The sequence below is a fragment of the Drosophila montana genome, unplaced genomic scaffold (assembly GCF_035044405.1).
Source record: "Drosophila montana isolate Dmon_TW-CO22-7 unplaced genomic scaffold, ASM3504440v1 contig_786_1, whole genome shotgun sequence".
Lineage (NCBI taxonomy): Eukaryota > Metazoa > Arthropoda > Insecta > Diptera > Drosophilidae > Drosophila > Drosophila montana.
This window is the reverse complement of record NW_026999081.1, coordinates 1,020,247-1,039,106: the sequence shown is the minus strand read 5'-3', so window position 1 is coordinate 1,039,106 and position 18,860 is coordinate 1,020,247. Positions and strand designations below refer to the sequence as shown.

Below are 18,860 nucleotides of genomic sequence, written 5' to 3'. Positions count from 1 at the left end.
CTTTTTTGGGTCTTGCCAAAACAACACCTAACTCTGGGCACGATTTTGAGAGCGGCTCGTTGATGATGTGGCCTACAGCTCTGACAGACTCTGATGGGACTCCCAACAGACTCCAAATGGGTGAGTATCTAATGAACAAATAATACAAAATAGAAGCGCAGTGAGATTTGCACTAGTTAACGCAAAACATATCAACATTGATTAAAAGCGACAAACGTTTGAGCAATTAGCGAGTATTTCTCTCAGTGTCAGACCATAAATTTGCCAAAGATTTTGTTTTGAATTGTTGTACGCTTCGATTCTTAGCATATTTGTCGGTTTCAAATGTAACATAACCTCAAATATGTTAAGCGAATTCGCATATCGATTCTGAATCGATTTTCTTTTCTATTTATTGATTTCGTTGTATCGTTTCAAGGACTTGAGCAAATTTACAGTTAAACATATCGATTTGTAGCCATTATGCAAATGAAAACATGATCAGTCGATCGACTTTTGGAAAACATCTTATACATATAGCTTATATATGATTATAATTGAGGAAGGGGGAAAAAATCACAGCTAAAAGGCAAGCATATTTAAAGTTTGTTTCATTCACAGAATTCTTCAAATCAGAATTCAACGCGCTCGCAAAATGCATCGTGCACAAAGTCTGGAGCTGGCTGTGTAAATTGTTATTGTTATTGTTATTATTATAATTATTAATATTATTGTTGTTATTATTATTATTATTTGTTATCTATTATCCATTCTAGTTATGCATAATTATATACATCTGTTTGTTTACAGTTGCTATTGCTGTTCTTCTTATTGTTGTTGTTGTTTTACTTGACTACGCATATCAATATATAATATGTTTTTTTTTTTGTTTTGTTTTGTTTTGCTTTTACTTTTCATTAATTAGTTTATAATTATAGTATAGCACCGAGTACAAAAATGATCAATAAACATAGTTTTGAATTTCCCTTTCTTTACTTCCTTTTGTTTGTTTCTTTCTTTTTCCTATCAACAATTCGCATTTAATTATTTGTTGCTGCTGTTGCTTCTTCTTGTTCTCACAACGTTTTTAACTGACTTTGTTGTCGCTTTGCTTTCTCATTTGCTTATCTGTTCGATTTGTTAAATTCTACTACTTATATTATATAATAATTTCTGTTGCTTTCGCCTTTCACTGTCGCATCGTTAAATTTCATTGTCGTCAAATTGCCTTGCTAAATTTTACATGGAGCCATCGCCAGATATCTAAAAAAAAGAAACAAATTTTAGTTAGCGATAATATTATATATATATATATTAGCTGGTATTTCTTGGCCCCGTTTTCCCTAAATATCCCAAACCTGCGTGTGGCATTTCCCCAAGCCCCTAACTGCCTTCTCTCTAGCTTTTACGGATGGCCTTGTGCCTGTGCATTGATCGCCAATAAGTCTGGCTGTCAGTCAACCAGGACAAACAGTTTTATAAAAGCATATGTATCTCCCAGCTATGTGCAGGGATTGTTACAGATTAAATCTTGAAAAATGCCTTCTAAGAGGGAACCATAACGAACATCTTCATCGATATCCATGCTGTCATTCAGGCTCTTTCTCCTCAGGCTAGTCTATCTATTAGCAGCAGCAGCTCTCGACCTGATAGTGATTAGCACAGAGATCTTCCATGGGTTTCCAAAGCCACGATGGCATCCTATATCCAGAAAGAATCAGAAAACAGATAGCAAGATGCTTATTGATCCCTCGCTAAACATTTCTAGAGAGAAAACAGACAAATATTATCTACACAAACCACTTCATCCTGACGCAGGATAAAGTTTCTGCCTGAAGGAAGTCGATTCTTCTCACGCTCTTTTGTACGACTACCTGTGCATAATTATTATCTCAAAGTTTCGTCAATCACCTGCGAGTGCGAACTGTCGCTCTCCACCTGCTCGGAGTAGCAATGCTTATAGTTAAGATAGTCTAGAAGTCTTCTTGGTAATGGCAATGTCTGTATTAGATCCTTTCGTATAACCGCCTTGAGTATAACAAATCTGTAAGCGAGAAAGAAGAGTCCAATGAAATTGGCTTAATGGAAGCTAAGATTTGGGCAACGCACCTGCACATATGCTGCAAGCTTTGTACATGCTTAAATCTAGATACTGGATTGGTTAATTGCACGCGCATTGGTCCATGTTCCGGTCGACGATGCAGGAAGAACAAATATCTGTAAAATACAATATCGATCAAAATTGTATATAAATATATATAACATCTTATTTGTGTGTGCTTTGGCGAAACGCACCTGCCGCTGCGCGAATGTTCAACCGCCTTCTCAATGAACTCGGTTATAGTTTGGGATTTGAACTTGGCATACGAGCCAAACGAAAATGTGCCTGGAATGAAGAGAGAGAAAGAGCGAAAGAGAGAGATAGAGCGAGACATAGAGAGAGAGAGAGAGAGAGAGATAATTGATTATTCAGAATATATGCAATAACTATAAAATCTAACTGGGATTGAATCGTTTTTTTAAATTATTAAATACGCTCCAATTAACTCGATTGTTTTTTCATCGAGTAATCAACGAGTAAATGAACGGTTTTGAATGCGACAAGTAGGCTATAGTATTTAAGCTATATAGCTATTAAAGTTTGCCTATCAAATTTTATTTTTAATAAGTATTAACTAACGCGTAACGAGCTTAGCTTATTCAGGCCGCTCAACTCGGTGGTCATAAAATTGTATAGTCAGGAAGTTGAATTCAAATAGTTATCGGTTCGAAGCCACAGAAAAAACTTTAGCGTGTGCGTCTACATTTAACCATTTTATGACCATGCACATAAAATAATATATATAAAATAATAGCTAAAAGATGCTCTAAACAGATTGATATTCCACACACGATAAGAGTTTATGTGTGTAACTTACCCTGATCCTGTTCGATGCGCACATGGCGCACGCAGTTGTTTAGCTTGAAGCTCAACGAGAATATGTAATGATCATCGGAGCTGTCGCGGACAATGAACGAGCCATCCGGCTCATTGGAGAGCACCTTTTCGGCGGCCTCGCTGGACAATGGACCCCAATACCAGCCGTACTGCAAATAAGCAAAACTGATTAATAACGAGTAACGAACAACGAGAAAGGAGTAACGAGTAAGAGCCAGTGCTTAACGAGAAGCGTGCAACAAGAAGCAAGTAATAATGATAAGCGAGTAACGAGTAGCAAGCAACGAGAAGCAAGCAACGAGTAGCCGGTAACGAGTTAGAAGTAGCGTGTAAAAATAAAGGTGTAGCGAGTAGCAAGACCCGAGTAACCAGTAAGGGAGTAGTGAGTAACGAGAAGTGACAAGTGACAGCATGAATCGTTGAGCAAATATAAAGTAGCGAGTTGCAACTAACGACTAGCGAATAAAGAGTAACGAGTAATAATTAATGGTTAGAAAGTAACGATTAGCGAGTACCGAGTAGCGAGTAACGAAAAGCAAACATAAAGTAGCGAGCAGCGAGCAGCGAGTGTGTACGTACATCTTTGACTTTCTCAATGCTTGAGGTAAACTGTAGGGCACGTGGCTCTTGGGCTCCGGCGCTCTTCTTTTGCTCCTCCGGCTCCGTTTCGGCGGCGTCAATGGCATAAGCTGAAAAGCGATTGGTGCACAAAATAAAATACAATTTAAATTAATAAGTAGATACGAACGCCGTGTACCAACCTTTCTTTGGCAATGGCGGCAGCGCACGCGACTGAAACTTCTTGCGTAGATCAGCGCTTGGCTCGCTGCGATTGAGGCAATTGTTCGTCTCCTCCGCATCCGTTAGATTCGACGCACAATTTGCCGTCGCTGTTGTTGACGACGTGGCATTGACAGCTGTGGCATTGGCCGCCGCCGCAGCAGCTGCTGCTGCTGCTGTTGCTGCTGCTGCTGCTGCCGCCGCATTGGCGCGACAACGACTGTGATTGCTGCGCCGAAAGCGAAAGATGCTGCAGAACTTTTGCTTGAGGTTAAGCGAGAATTGTGACTTCTTTTCCGTCTGCAGCAGATGTTTGTTGTTGTTGGGCTGCTGCTGCTGTTGCTGTTGCTGTTGATCCGATGCCAGCAGCTTGTCCGACGAGCTGGGCACCTGTGTGCTGATGGTTGTCGTCGTCGTGGTGCCGCCGCCGCCGCCGCCGCCGCTTAAAGTGCTGTTCGTGGCGGCAGTTGCTGCTGCTGCTGCTGGTGCGGGTTGTTGTTGCTGCTGTGCATAATTGCTGCTGCTGTTGTTGTTGTTATTGTTGTTGTTGTTCAGCTTATCATTGTCGATATTATGTTTGCTCTGCTTGCTCAGATATTTGGCGGCGCTGTCAGCACCACCACCACCCCGATTGGTGCCCGCGCTGCTGCGCGTGCGCGCCGTCGTTGTGGTTGTGTTTGTGGTATTGGTCGCATTCGTGGACACGCTCCAGATGGTCTCGTTGCTGGACTTAACGCCCATCGCTTTGCCGCTGCCAGCCGCTGTGTTTGGCATTTTGTTGTTGCCGCCGCCGCCGACGCCACCGGCGCACCAGGAGGATTTGCCCGCATCGGAATAGAGCGTGTGATAGAACTGTTTCACCTCGTCGAGCGTCATGTGCAGCGGCTCCGTTTCACCAGTCTGCACCACAGGCGTCCGATATTTGCCATGCTTGCCCGCCTTGTCGCCGCCATCGTCGCTGGTCTCTGGCGCCGCAGCGCCCGCCGCGTAGCGTTGTTTGCGCTTGTTGCGTTTGTTGCGCCTGCTGGCGGCCTTGTGATAGCCCGCCGGATGTTTGTTGGCCACCTGCTGTTGCTTCTCCAGCTGCTGTTGCTGCTGCTGTTGCTTCTCCTTCTCCAGCTGCTGCTGCTCCAGCTGCTGCTTCTCCAGCTGCTGTTCGATCATGTCGACGGGAAACGCATAAATATCCGAATCGATGGGCACATTATAGAAATCGGAAATTTCGCGCGTGAAGAGCGCATCATGCGACATCGCCTGCGTGATGAAGATGGAATCGTCCGGCTTATTGGCCGACGAGACATTCAGCGAATTGTGCGAGCTGCTCAGCCGGCTGTTGAGCGAGTTGCGTGAATTGGGCCGCTGGCCATGCTGATAGTGTCCATGATGCTGATGATGATGAGCTCCATGAGGATGATGATGGTAGTGCGCATGATGCGAGTGATAGTGGCAATGGCTGGTATGGCCCAACGGGCTGTATAGCAACTGTCGCCGCTGCAGGCTGCTGTTGTCCTGCGGCTGCAGCGCCGGCTGCCTGCCACGCCCGCCATAATACAGATCATAGTCGTGTATCTCGGAGAGGCCGGCGGTATTGAAGCGCTGCTGTGCCGCCGCCGCCTTGGCGCTGGCAATGCTATCCTGTTCCGTGGGTATCGCCTTGAAGTAGCGCGTATGATCCTGATAGTAGGGGCACAAGGTCTGTTTGATTTTAATTATGGAAACGGGCGGCGGCGGCGATGGCAGCGATGGCGAACAACTGCTCTGCTCGGAGGCAGCCTCATTGTCCTCCTCGTCCTCGTCATCGTCATCTTCGTCGTCATCATCATCTTCGTCCAGCAGATCGATGCTGTTGCCCAGCGAGCTGCTTATTATGTTGTTGGGCTCGTCGTATATGTTGTCCGTATGGCTGTTCAGTATGGAATCGCTTGAATATAAATGCTTGTTAATGGCATACGATTCCTTGAGCGTTCGCTCCTGGCAGAGCATCCCGCACACCGTTGCCCCGGGCTGTGTGCTGACCACCACGGCAGCGGCATCGCTGCCCAACAGCCTGCTGCTGTTGTCCGCCGTCGGCTTGGCCAGCAGCAGGACCAGCTCCTGGCTGGCTGCGCCGCTGGCCACCGCTGCACTGACCATGGTCACATCATCCTTCAGATGTTCGAACGATGATTGCGATGAGGTCCAGCGGCGCAGGCTGTTCACAATGTTCTTGGAGATGGAGCGCACCAGGGTCGTTTGCGGCGAATCCTGAAATTCGGGCGGTGGATCAATCGGTGCCAGTGGCCCCTTTTTAAGCGTATTAAAGTTCTCCGCGCTCATGCCACCCTCCGAGCAGTTGTCCAGCGAATCAAACTGCGAGACCTCGCCATCGCTTTCCACCATCTGCCAAAAGTCACCATCCGAAACAGTCAGTGGAAGCGAAACGAAAGGGCATCAATTGCGAAACTCACCTCAATCTCGAATTTGCACATGCCAATGCGATAGGAATCGCCGCTGGATATGGAACTGTTGGTGGTCAATGGAACGCCGCTGTCATCGCTCAGCGATGCGGCAGCATTCAGCTCGATGCTGTTGGCGCTGACCAGCTCGTGGTCGCGCGGCGTTGCCGGCGGCGGCATCATGCTGCTAAAGCTGTCGCTGCTGCAAATGCTAACGGACACCCCATTGCTGGTGCTTCCGGTGCAGCTGCTGTTGCTGTTGCTGTTGCCATTGCACAGTTGATTCTGATTGAGGCTCTGATTCGTATTGCCATTTGAGCTGTTGCACTCCTTAAGCTTAATGGACGATTCCATGTTCAGTGTGCGTGTGCGTGTGTGTGTGTTTGTGTGGGAGGTGTGTGAGAGTGTGTGTGTAGCAAGCTAAAAGAGGAGAGAACATTAATTAATTGATTGATTGATTGATCAGCCAAACAAGTTGGCTTTTCGTTTGGTAAACTTTGTGAACTGTTTTGTCGGCACGAAAAAAAATACCGTTCTACTTCATTTTACTGATTGATCAAGCTTTCATTACAGGACTGGTTCATTATTTATTTGTGCTGTTGGCGAATAGTTTTATGCTAGTTCAGTTTTTTGACTTGATCAATCAACGCTTCATTATAGGACTGATTGATTAGTTATTTGTGCTGCTTGCAAATATTTTTATGTTGTTTCAGTTTGCTGATTTGATCAATCAACGATCCATTTGAGGGCTGATTCATTAGTTCTTTGTGCTGCTTGCGAATGGTTTTATGTTAGTTCAGTTTATTGACTTGATCAATCAACGGGTCACTAGAGGACTGATTGATTAGTTCTTTGTGCTGCTTGCGAATGGTATTATGTTAGTTCAGTTTATTGACTTGATCAATCATCGGTTCACTAGAGGACTGATTGATTAGTTCATTTTAGTTCATGATTAGTTTATTTTAATTCATGATTATTCTGTTAAAGCCAAAACTTTTTAAAAAAAAACACTAATTTAGTTCAAATTCTGATTGAGTTATGCAATGAACCAGTTCGGTTCACGGCTAAGCTTGTTATAAACTGATTAAATGATAAATTTGCACAAACAGAAAAACCAACTCTTCGATTTATCTCCGAAGGCTGTTTGATTTAGCTTCGAACCGAACCTCTAGAAAACTCATCCGACTTCAGTTCCTCATCCTAACCCTAGTACATTTTTGTTTGTTTATCATGTAAAATGATTAATTTAGTTCATTTGGCGAACTATCCAAAATCCTTTGAACCTGAATCAAATATTTGAATGGCAGTTCCGGTTCACACACGTTCATTCAGTTCATGGTGCGTAGTTGCGGCTATCAATGTATTGCCAATTAACGGTTGATTAATTGATAAATTGATTAATTGATGACACACATCGCATCGCGGCACACACATCACATGACCTTTGGGTGCGGCGACGTTGTTGCAGCAGCAGCAGCAGCAGCAGCAGCAGCGACAGCAGAGGCAGCAACGAATGCTGCACCGAATTGAAGGTCAATGACAGTTGCGTGCGCCTTAATGCCGCCCGCCGCCCAACAAGCCGCTCCACCCAACCCCTCCCCTTTGCCGACAATCAAAGCATTTGCTTGTGCGCAGAAATTGTTGCCAATTTAGTAGTAGATTTTGGGCGTAGATTTTTGCTACCTTTTTAGCAAATGCGCTGACGCCGTTGCTGGCAATTTAAAAATGCACACACACGCACGTACACACGCACGAACACCCACATGCATATACTAACACAATGCCAAATCATTTGAGTGCGTAAAAAATGCTGCGCTGCGTGTAGTACGCCTGCACACACACGCACGCACATAGGCAAACACACACACACATACACGAAGCCAGCACCGCCCAGCAGCATCTGCCCAAAGGAGTAGCCGGGAAATGCGACGCTACTGCGCTGCCGCTAGCGACGTTAACAGCATCGTCGTCGTCGTCGTCGTCGTTTTCGTAGTAAGTCGTGCGCTGTAGTAATTTTTTTTATGATAACTGAATGCCGCTATTTAAATGCGAATGCAGGCAGTCAAGCGTTATTGCAATTTGAATATGTATTTTTGGTGTGCAAGAGCGAGCGGGAAAGGGATATAGTGATAACAAATATTCTAATTAGAATTTTTGTCACTTTGTATATACACAACTGGGCGCTCACACACACACACGCACACGCAGACAGGCAGCGACGCAGCAGCGGCAGCTCACATGCACGTAACACCTTTGCTAAATTTAATTATTGCTCTCCTGGCTCTCGCGTACACATAGCCAGACACTAAGGCACACACTCACACATACACACTTTTGTGATTTTTATACATGTGTCGCACACACACACACACACACACACACAGCAAATGCATTAGCATTCATTACAATTCCACGGCGCACACAATTTTCATTGCACTTGCCTTTGGCTTTGGGCACTGGCTCTCTCTTGCCTGGCTGCGATTGCACTGCTACACGCCTACAGATCGCACTTTTTGCTTAACACACGCACTTTGTTAATAAACACATATTGATTGCTTGCATTTGCACACATTGCAATTGTTTTTCGGCTGCTGCTTTCAATTTCAGCATTATTTTATTCGTCCAAAACTTCGACGTCGTTTCAGCGTCGTTTCCAGTGTGACCAGAGCGCGTTAGCCATCTAAACGCCAACCTGTACTTGGGCATCGAAATACTAAAACAAATACCAGCTGCTATCGATACACTTGAGCTTATCAAACCAAGCATCGAAAATCATATGCTCTTCCATGCATTTTAAATTCAAATCTCAGCATTTTTATTCTGTACAATTACAAATTGAATGCAAAAACAAAAACTTTTAGCTTATGTACTAAGAGAAAAAGATAAAACACACACACAGCAAGCGCTCCGATAAATGCAAAACTGATCTCGAGTGCAATCCAGGTCCGTTTAAGGCATCATGCGCAGGGCACCGTCCAGGCGGATGACCTCGCCGTTGAGCAACGGATTCTCATAGATGGCCTGCACCAGCTGGGCGTACTCGCTGGGCTCGCCCAGGCGCTGTGGGAACGGTATCGACTTGGCCAAAAATGTGCGCACCTTCTCCGGCAGCGCAGCCAACATGGGCGTATTGAATAGACCCGGCGCAATCGTACAGATGCGAATGCCCTGGGTGCTCAAATCGCGGGCAATGGGCAAGGTCATGCCGACAACGGCGGCCTTCGATGCCGAATAGGCGGCCTGGCCGATCTGTCCATCAAAAGCGGCCACCGAGGCGGTGTTCACAATGACGCCACGCTGGCCATCCTGGTTGGGCGTATTGCTGCCCATCAGGCCGGCGGACAGACGAATCACATTGAAGGTGCCCACCGTGTTGATGTTGATCACGCGCTGGAAATCCTCCAGTTTGTGGGCGACGTTCTTATTGAAGTTGTAGGTCTTCACGGCGGTCGCTGTGCCCGCACAGTTGACCGTCAAATCGAGACGGCCGAACTTGTCCTTGGCCGTTTGGAGAGCAGCGCTCACATCCTGCTCGGAGGTCACATCGACGGGCACAAAGACCACCTTGTCGCCCAGCTCCTTAGCCACCTCGTTGCCCTTGGACGATGGCAGATCGGCGAGCACAACGCTGGCGCCCTGCTTGGCCAAACGTTCGGCTGTGGCACGGCCCAGGCCGGAGGCGCCACCAGTCACCAGGGAGACAACGTTCTGCAAGTGATAATCAGAGTAAACATGTGATAAGGGCAACCGATCTTCTTTTTAATTATTGTGTAACGATAAAGCAGCGCGTGAATGTTTGGGTACAAGGTACATGGTACACATACAGTTATTCTTAGCAGACAATTGGTGTCCCAGTTGGACTTTGTACCCGTCGGCCGGATCACAGTCGCCAACGCAATACTTAATCAGCAATATGAACGCCAGGCATATTGTTTATTCCCATAAATACTATATACAATGCTTACCTTGATCATGTTGAGTGGTTTTGCTTTAAATCGGAAACAATTGATTAGGCAACTGCAAAGAAATCTGGAAGACTGACTACCTCTGGCTCGACGCAAAAAAAAAACACCGGTTGCTATTATGGCGACTAGGGCTGTGCAATATATATCGATATATCGCTGAGGTAATTTGTTCGATGTTCGAAATACCATAGCAACCAAATAAGAGATGGTACGTGATTACGATATTGTGGCTATCGATTGTGACGCGAAAGTCACATATTTTCTATTATGCTATTAACAACCTATAAAAAGTTGTTTGCTGATGTAAACATAAGGAAAAATATATATAGAAAATAAAAACTATTTACCCAAGCGCACAAAACATATTTATTTAATAGCACTCAAATTTATGCCGTAGCAACAAACTATCGTAACGATTTCGATAGCCGTAGGCCAGTAAGTAAACAGCTGATTGCTGTCACTATTGTTTTTTACCGTTGTTTATGAGGATCTATGCGTAGTTGGAAACGTGTTTATATGTTGCACGGCGCGCAATGGATGCCGAAAAACACAAATGTAGCCTTAAACTAGCCAAGCATAGAGCCATCGACAACGATGCCGAAAGCCAAATCACCTTAAATATACGTCAGCAGCAAAGTAAGTGAGAATCCGTCCGTTGTTGTTAGATATTGAATACGTTAAAATGTTTAAAATTTTTTGACATGTCCACAGAGGGCGCAACCAAACAACCCGCGCAGGAACGGCTCAAACGCTTGCAGACAAATTTGAAGCAGTCAAAGAGCGTCAAAGTTGACAAAGAACGACCCGTGACCAAAAGGAGCACCAGAAACAGCAGCCTGATTAACAGTTACCCCACCAGCAGCCCACCCGCCAACTACGCGCCCAGCACAAGCGCCACTGCCACATTCCACACCACACGCAAAGCTGGTGACACGCCAGTCGAGACGCCCAGACAGTCGAGGGGCTTCTTCCAAAGCTTAAAGAATTTTTGCTTTCCGGACAAGCCAAGGCCCGTGCCGGCCACAGCCAAACCGCAGGCCAGCGCAGCCTCAAATAGTTTTAGTCAAAGATGTCGACCTTCTGCCGTCTACAAGCCGGCCAGCGCTTCATACATTGGTGCTAAGAATGCCTGGGCCAAGCCCAAGGCGCTGCTCGATGCTAGCAATAGACTAGAAAAGAATCGCTCCATAAGTGGTAAGCTATTATTAACCTGTTCTGCGTGTATGCTCTGCTCATGTGTTTTGCTGCCCCTAGCCAATCAGCGCCTGGCGCAACTCCGCGAATCACTGCAGCAACAGCAAAAGGCGTCCAACAACAACAACAACAATAACAAAAAAAGTGAAACAACACTGCCCAACAAGAAACTGCCAACAATTCAAAGAAGCGCCAAGACAAGCCCATTGCCAGCTTGTGTGAAGGCAAACGATGATGTGGAACCCATAGATATGGACTGGCAAGAGGAGGAGGACGATGCAGCAGCGAGCAGCAGCGTTACAGTGGTGCGTATTTAAATTGTCAGCCTTGCAATAACTCAACCCAGGGTGCCATCCTATTCGTATATATATAAAGTAAAAACGGGTTTTCACCTGCTTGACCTAGGTCAAGTATTTACCACCCATTCATTTGCCAAACTTGTGGAATAAAAAAGTAAAAGTTTGCAAATCAAAGCCCTTCAATTCCAAAGGTGTTTTAAATACGTTCAAACTAAAATTAAATTAAATAAATTATTTACAGGTTTCCAATAGTCAGCATGATTTGTCTTTGAATAAGAGTCAAAGCGAGTCAGAGCAGGAGGATATATCGGATATAAAGATGCAGCGTCTGTTAACAACTGGACAGGATTTGCCCGCACGTCGCTTGGATCACATGTACTTTGTGCTGGACACAAATGTGCTAATGGATAATCTGCTGTTTGTGGAGGATCTGTGCCATGTGGCATTGGGCGAAACAAACGGCAGCATGCTCTATATACCGTATATTGTCATCAAGGAGCTGGACAAACTCAAGGACAGGCGCGATGACAACGAACTGAAGCGTCTGGCGGCCATTCGCGCCATACGCTATTTGAATAAAAAGTTTGACGATAGTCTCAAAATACAAGGTATGATGACTTGAGACTTCAATCGGAAGCTGTTCTATGTATATACCTTTTCATTGCGCTTAGGTCAATCGGCGCTGGAGGAGGCGGACCATTTGATTGAGGTGGACTGCCCGGATGACAGCATTGTCAACTGCTGCCTGCAGCTGCAGACGCAGGTGCCACACCTGATGCTGCTGACCAACGATAACAATTTGCGGCTCAAGGCGAAAGCCTCAGCCATACAAGTCTCCTGCCGTTCCGATTTGCTAAATGATTATCGGTCGGAGTTTGATGCATTGCCCTCATAGCGTACGCTCAAGCATCCGGCGAGGCAAAGACTGCGGCTTCTGTGATAGGCATTTTTGTCGTTTGCAGATTTCGATGTATCGACGCTGCGATGGACGGAAGATAAAGTAGAAACCACGGCACCGCTGACAACATAAAGTACAATCGCATATGTTAGGCTCTATATATATGTACGTGTATTTACATTAATATAAACACCTATATTTATGTGTATATATATTTATAAATATATATATATATATATTTCTATCTATTTTGTTTATTCATATACACGTACTTATGTGTATAGCATTCCCATATACAAACATACATCACACAAATTGTTTACTGAATCGTAAGAAATAAAGTTTATACAATGAGATGCTGTTTGCAATTTGATTGCGTTTTCCATTTCCAGTTTATAAACGCTGGAAATAAGCTGGCATAATATTTCCTTTCAATTATTTTGTTTATGCTTGAGATTTGTTTAAGGTTTCCATTCCATGAAGAGCACAGTGTTAAAACGGTTTCCATATTTTGTCCGAGACTGCGATTCCATCGCTTTCACATTTTCCACTTGGTTGAGGGGGAAGGAGGGGGGTGATACTGCTGAGCGAGAGGTAAGCATTTGGTTTGTGGGTGGTTAATAATATCGCTTAGACGATACAATTACGATGAAAATAACATAAGCATATATATATATTTATTTATATATTGTAAATGAACATTAACATGTAAACTTTCTTGTTTATTGCATTACCATATTTTTGGTTAAATTAAAACAAGTTTTAAATTTGGATTTATTTAAAGTTCGAAATATTTCCGAAAGGTTTTGGATGACATACATATATTAAATGATTCAGGTAAATTTTGAGTTCAATAAACTAAGAAAATATATAGCATATAAAATATATTATATTATATATTAAAAGGAAAAAAAAACGAGAAAGAAGTGCTATCTTCGGCACACCGAAGATTTAATACCCTTGCAGACCCAACCTTTTCAAAATGCTCATAGTGCTTTGCCCGTATCTAAGAAGCACAGGGAAAATAGTTAATGCCGAGTATGGTTAAGATATCATGAAAAACAAAACAGGTTTCCGTACAACAACTTAATTTTCGACCGATCGTTCCTATGGCAGCTATATGATATAGTAGCCCGATGTGAATAAGATTTTGCATAAGTGGAGGGAGCATAGTTAAACTAATAAATGCCGAGTTTGGTCAAGATATCTTGAAAAACATAAAAATTTTCCATACAAAAACTTAATTTTCGACCGATCTTTCCTATGGCAGCTATATGATATAGTTGTCCGATCTTGATAGGATTTTGCATATATATGGGGAGCGTAGTAAAACTAATAAATACCGAGTTTGGTCAAGATATCTTGAAAAACATAAAAATTTTCCATACAAAAACTTAATTTTCGACCGATCTTTCCTATGGCAGCTATATGATATAGTTGCCCGATCTTAATAGAATTTTGCATATATATGGGGAGCTTAGTAAAACTAATAAATACCGAGTTTGGTCAAGATATCTTGAAAAACATAAAAATTTTCCATACAAAAACTTAATTTTCGACCGATCGTTCCTATGGCAGCTATATGATATAGTGGCCCGATCTTAATAGAATTTTGCATATATATGGGGAGCTTAGTAAAACTAATAAATACCGAGTTTGGTCAAGATATCTTGAAAAACATAAAAATTTTCCATACAAAAACTTAATTTTCGACCGATCGTTCCTATGGCAGCTATATGATATAGTGGCCCGATCTTAATAGAATTTTGCATATATATGGGGAGCTTAGAAAAACTAATAAGTACCGAGTTTGGTCAAGATATCTTGAAAAACATAAAAATTTTCCATACAAAAACTTAATTTTCGACCGATCGTTCCTATGGCAGCTATATGATATAGTTGTCCGATCTTAATAGGATTTTGCATATATATGGGGAGCATAGTAAAACTAATAAATGCCGAGTTTGGTCAAGATATCTTGAAAAACATAAAAATTTTCCATACAAAAACTTAATTTTCGACTGATCGTTCCTAATGCAGCTATATGATATAGTGGTCCGATCCAGCTGGTTTTGACATATGAACTGCGTGCAACAGAAAGAGGGAATTCTGCAAAGTTTCATAAAGATAGCTTTAAAACTGAGAGACTAGTTCGCATAGAAACAGACAGACGGACAGACGGACATCAACTCGGCTGTTGATACTGATCAAGAATATATATACTTTATGGGGTCGCAGATGTCTCCTTCTATGCGTTACACATTTCACGACAAAATTATAATACGCTCTGCAAGGGTATAAAAATTATAAGGCATATCTAAAGTATGTAAATAACATTTATTAAATGATCCAAAGAAAGAATAAATATTAAAATATAAATAAATAAAATATTATTGGCGAGAGATTTATAATATACTAGCGGGTATAACCCGGCCTTGCCCGTGGCACGTATGTTATAAAATCAAAAAAGCTTTGAAAATGATTTTAAAACTGATCGGACGGGAATCAAACAACTTTTATGCAAATCGGAAAACTCTTAAAACTCACCAAAAAAATCTTTGAAATGCATTTTCCACCGAAGGAGTTTAGATTTTGCAAAAAGTGTGAAACGCGTCTCAAATGATTTTTCGTATAGATCTTTGGAAATAAATTAGAACACAAAACGTCATCCACCAAATCTTCGACCCCCATTTCCACCAAGGAGGAATGCATTTTTCAAAAAGTGTGAAACACCCCTTTAATGAATTTAAAAATAGATCTTTAAATATGAATTTGGGGCCGATCGGATGGTAAACAAAAAACTTTCATACAACCGTTTTCCGCCAATTTACCACTGTTGCGGGTGGAATTTTACAAATCGCTGAAATACGTACTTATTAAGTTCTTATAAAGAGCTTTAAAAATAAGTTTGAAGCAAATCGGACACAACTTAAAACACCGCCCAAAAAATCTTTAAATCGCATTCCCCCCGAAGAAGTTTGAATTCTGCGAAAAGTGAGAAACACGTCTCAAATGATTTTTCATATAGATCACTGGAAATGAATTTGAGCGCGAAACGTCACCCACCTAATCTTTGACCTCCATTTCCACCAAGGAGGAATGGATTTTCCTAAAAGTGTGAAACACCCCTCAAATGAATTTGAACAAAGATCTTTGAAAATAGGTTTGAGGCCAATCCGATGGTAAACAAAAAAGTTACATACAAACGTTTTTCGCGATTTTTCCACACTTGCGGGTGGAATTTCCCGAAACCCCGTCTTAACGTGCACCTACATCACATAAGGTAGCTACAGTGAAAATTTCAGCTTCCTAGCTCTTACGGTTTGGGCTGTGCGTTGATCACCAATCAGTCAGTCAGTCAGTCAGTCAGTCAGTCAGTCAGTCAGTCAGTCAGTCAGTCAGGACAAACAGTTTTATATATAGAGATATATAAATTTACATATAAATATAATATATATATATATAAATAATTTGATTGTTTTGAAGAAAATAATTATGAAAAAATATATCCCAAATAGTTAAGTCATGTACAGGATCCAGGAAATATTGTAAATTGGAGCGCACAATGAAAACCTGATTCGGGCCGAAGACTTAAGGTAACGTTATAAAAACTCGACCGATAATATTCGAGATGATTTAAGCTGTGCTGTCATATTGAGGCGATAAACTAGTATGGCCATATATCTATCAGGCGACGAGACATCAGTTATCTAGGCAACAGCTCCGAGATAGCCAACTTATATGATAGAAAGAAACTGAAATATAGATACGAGACAGAGCGAAAAAAGATTGCCCGGCTGCGATCTAAATGCACGAGTGGCTGTAAAATCGTTGGCAGCGTATTCGAGTGTCGGTGTGCATCGTTGTTGATAAATAATTTATGAATTTCGCTTGTTTAATTTTAATTAAGCGAATTGCAACCAGAGGCGTCTTCGCCTTATCGAAGGGCAAATAGCCGTGCTTCCGCTGCCTGTGCCCGGCCACTGGGTTAGGGGTGCTACTCCAGCTGGTTTAGCTATCAAAGCGCGCCGATCGCTTGTGGTGTTCGGATTGGTGTGCAACGAGGTGGAACAGCGGAACAGAGGAACAAGAGATTGGCCAAAACAATATTTGGGTGACAGTGACAAGTTTTATTGCCTGGCACAATTAACTTAAAGCTATATAAAAATTGTATGTACGAACTATATGTGTATATATGTATATATATCTTTTGTGTGTGTGTGTATGTTTATATAGGTGTACATAGTGTGTATATGTGTGAGGTTTGCTAATTTACAAACTGGCGAGTTAAGCGGTGAAATTTGATTAGTTTTTCTCCATAATTTGTTTTGTCTTCTTCGTTATATATATATATTTGCTTTTTATACACATTGCAATTGTAAACTGATATCGTTCCAAACGCTATGCCGCTCCCACTGCTGCAACAGCAGCGCCGCCCGATGCAGTGCCATTAACTGGCGCCAGCCCCAGGCCAAGCTCCTGTCCTACAATTTCCCATCGCCGGCGCCCAGTAACTGCATGCGCTCCAGCTGCTCGGCGAGCGCACGCTGTTCGCTGGTTAAACGCAATATCTCCTGCTTCTCCTCGATGGTATGGCCCTTTCGCTTGGCACGATACTGCAGCATACGTTTGTAGCACTCAAGGATTTCCTGATCGATTGTATCCAGTTTACGTTTCAGTTCGATTCGTTTTATCTCCTCGCTGGCGGCGGCACGCAGTCGTTTCAGTTCGTCGCTGTTGAATTGCGCCACGCTATTTATTTCGGCGGTGACGCGCTTTATTTCCAGCAGCACCTCGTCCACATTCTCGTGGGCGGCCAGTTCGCTGGCATCGATCAGTCCGCTCTCCACCAGCTCCTTTTTCAGTCGCTGCTCAATGCCCACGCCGTGCTTGAGCATGGCCAGCGAACGGAAGTTGCCCGTGGCAACTGCGCCGCCCCCCGCTGCATTGCTGGTGGATGAGGAGTGTGTGTTTTCGTTGCTGCTGCTATTGCTGTGCTCGCCAACCGCCGCCTGTTCGCTGGGCAGCGATTCGTCCATTAACGCCGAGACGAGACGTTGTGTGAGCGGCCCCGTTATGCTCTCCTCCAGCATACTTTCCCCCTTTTTCAGCATGGCGCTGGCATTTTGGGATTTCTGACGTGCACCGCCCGGCTGCAACGTCTTCATATCCTCCTGCGCCCAAACTGTGGAGTAGTGCGGTCCCAGCGTGGGTACCGGCGGCACTAATGGTCCACGATATTGCTCTAGTAGATCATCAATCAGTCGCAAATCCTCATTGGTCAGTGGCATGCAATAAGGCTCAACCGATAGCCAAAACTTGTTTGGCATATCGTTTTTAGGCATCGCCACCTTAGGCAGTATCATCTGTTGTGATTGTGATTGTTGTTGTTGCTGTTGTTGCTGCTGCTGCTGCTGCTGCTGCTGCTGTTGGATGGCCGGCAGCGATACATAGTCCATGCTGTCGTCCGTGTGCACAGCCAGTGGACTGTTCTTGGCCATGTGCTTGGAGCCCTGCAGCTGTTGCTGCTGCTTGACTATCGTCATGGATGAATGTTTTTTACGCACGCCCGTTGGTTCATCACGCAGTTTCCTCTTCGAGTTGCTCGCTGTCGCCGGGCTGCCAATGCCGCTGCTGTTGCCGACGCTGTTGGCGCCCAGACCCAGCAGTCCATTGAGCAAGCCCGCATTTGTGGGCGGTGAGCAGGGCGCCATGCGCTCAAATTTTCGACGATCCTGACGCTTCTCATCCTTGTCCAAGCTATCGTATTCAGCCTTTAAAACGCGCGCACGCAACGCCACATTCGAGAGCATTAGCTCCAGCTCCAGTTGCACAGCATCCAGATCCTCAGCAGCCAAATGCTCGTCCGCCGGACGCTGCAGTGCGACGGTCAGCGTTGGCAGCTGCTTAGGCACATCTCTGCTACGTATCAGCGGTATTATTACACCGCTGGGCGTTAAGAAGACGTCAGGATCGGCTGTCGCATGGGACGCTAATTTGCTGCAGCCGGCAGCGCCGACCGCACCTGCGCCACCGCCTGTCCCGCTGGTGCCGTTGGTGTTATTGTTTGCAAGCAATTTGCCAGCTGACATGCTGAAGCCAGCGCCGCCGCCGCCGAAGTGGCCCATCTTTAGATTCTTTATGTTCGTACTCATTTCCAGCAGCGGAAACTGCGTAGTTTAACGTGTCGTCTAGTTGCGAAATTCGTTGCAATTTATTAGCGTAAAAAACTCTGAGAGCAAACTGTGAGCGAGCGTCGCTTGCGATATCCAAGAACAATTTCAACACCACGGAGCATGGGTCTGCCTATCGATAGTCTGATTATCGTTGCGTTGGCAACCAAAAGAGCGATACGTGCTAGCACAAATAAAA

At 44.0% G+C, this 18,860-nt stretch overlaps 4 protein-coding genes across 4 annotated transcripts; 1 reads left to right on the top strand and 3 right to left on the bottom strand.

Annotated features, from left to right (window-relative positions):
• Nucleotides 1–378: 378 nt before the first annotated feature.
• Nucleotides 379–8,794, bottom strand: Socs16D (Suppressor of Cytokine Signaling at 16D). The gene is made up of 9 exons (XM_064698887.1): nucleotides 8,574–8,794; nucleotides 6,145–6,552; nucleotides 3,679–6,076; nucleotides 3,497–3,606; nucleotides 2,898–3,066; nucleotides 2,275–2,365; nucleotides 2,089–2,196; nucleotides 1,891–2,023; nucleotides 379–1,242 (listed from the first exon to the last, which is right to left on the bottom strand). The coding sequence occupies exons 2-9, from the start codon at nucleotides 6,484–6,486 to the stop codon at nucleotides 1,219–1,221; spliced, it is 3,375 nt and encodes a 1,124-aa protein (XP_064554957.1). The 5' UTR covers nucleotides 6,487–6,552; nucleotides 8,574–8,794; the 3' UTR covers nucleotides 379–1,218.
• A 129-nt stretch (nucleotides 8,795–8,923) lies between these two features.
• Nucleotides 8,924–10,255, bottom strand: scu (scully). The gene is made up of 2 exons (XM_064698886.1): nucleotides 10,098–10,255; nucleotides 8,924–9,840 (listed from the first exon to the last, which is right to left on the bottom strand). Exons 1-2 carry the CDS (start codon nucleotides 10,104–10,106, stop codon nucleotides 9,082–9,084), a joined length of 768 nt encoding a protein of 255 aa, XP_064554956.1. The 5' UTR covers nucleotides 10,107–10,255; the 3' UTR covers nucleotides 8,924–9,081.
• A 258-nt stretch (nucleotides 10,256–10,513) lies between these two features.
• Swt1 (Swt1 RNA endoribonuclease) lies at nucleotides 10,514–12,856 on the top strand. The gene is made up of 6 exons (XM_064698885.1): nucleotides 10,514–10,532; nucleotides 10,598–10,733; nucleotides 10,809–11,291; nucleotides 11,352–11,596; nucleotides 11,832–12,198; nucleotides 12,262–12,856. The coding sequence occupies exons 2-6, from the start codon at nucleotides 10,631–10,633 to the stop codon at nucleotides 12,483–12,485; spliced, it is 1,422 nt and encodes a 473-aa protein (XP_064554955.1). The 5' UTR covers nucleotides 10,514–10,532; nucleotides 10,598–10,630; the 3' UTR covers nucleotides 12,486–12,856.
• A 3,973-nt stretch (nucleotides 12,857–16,829) lies between these two features.
• Nucleotides 16,830–18,777, bottom strand: Ada3 (transcriptional adaptor 3). The gene is given in 1 exon segment (XM_064698957.1): nucleotides 16,830–18,777. A coding segment is annotated over 1 exon segment (1,794 nt). The 5' UTR covers nucleotides 18,644–18,777; the 3' UTR covers nucleotides 16,830–16,849.
• Nucleotides 18,778–18,860: the final 83 nt, after the last annotated feature.

Coding starts and splice junctions, on each gene's coding strand:
- Socs16D (XM_064698887.1), bottom strand. CDS start 6,486: ATGGAATCGTCCATTAAGCTTAAGGAGTGCAACAGCTCAAATGGCAAT. Junction 2,197..2,274: donor GAACATTCGCGCAGCGGCAG/GTGCGTTTCGCC, acceptor TGTATTTTACAG/ATATTTGTTCTTCCTGCATC. Junction 1,243..1,890: donor GCGACAGTTCGCACTCGCAG/GTGATTGACGAA, acceptor TCTTTTTTTTAG/ATATCTGGCGATGGCTCCAT.
- Swt1 (XM_064698885.1), top strand. CDS start 10,631: ATGGATGCCGAAAAACACAAATGTAGCCTTAAACTAGCCAAGCATAGA. Junction 10,734..10,808: donor AAATATACGTCAGCAGCAAA/GTAAGTGAGAAT, acceptor ACATGTCCACAG/AGGGCGCAACCAAACAACCC. Junction 12,199..12,261: donor CGATAGTCTCAAAATACAAG/GTATGATGACTT, acceptor CATTGCGCTTAG/GTCAATCGGCGCTGGAGGAG.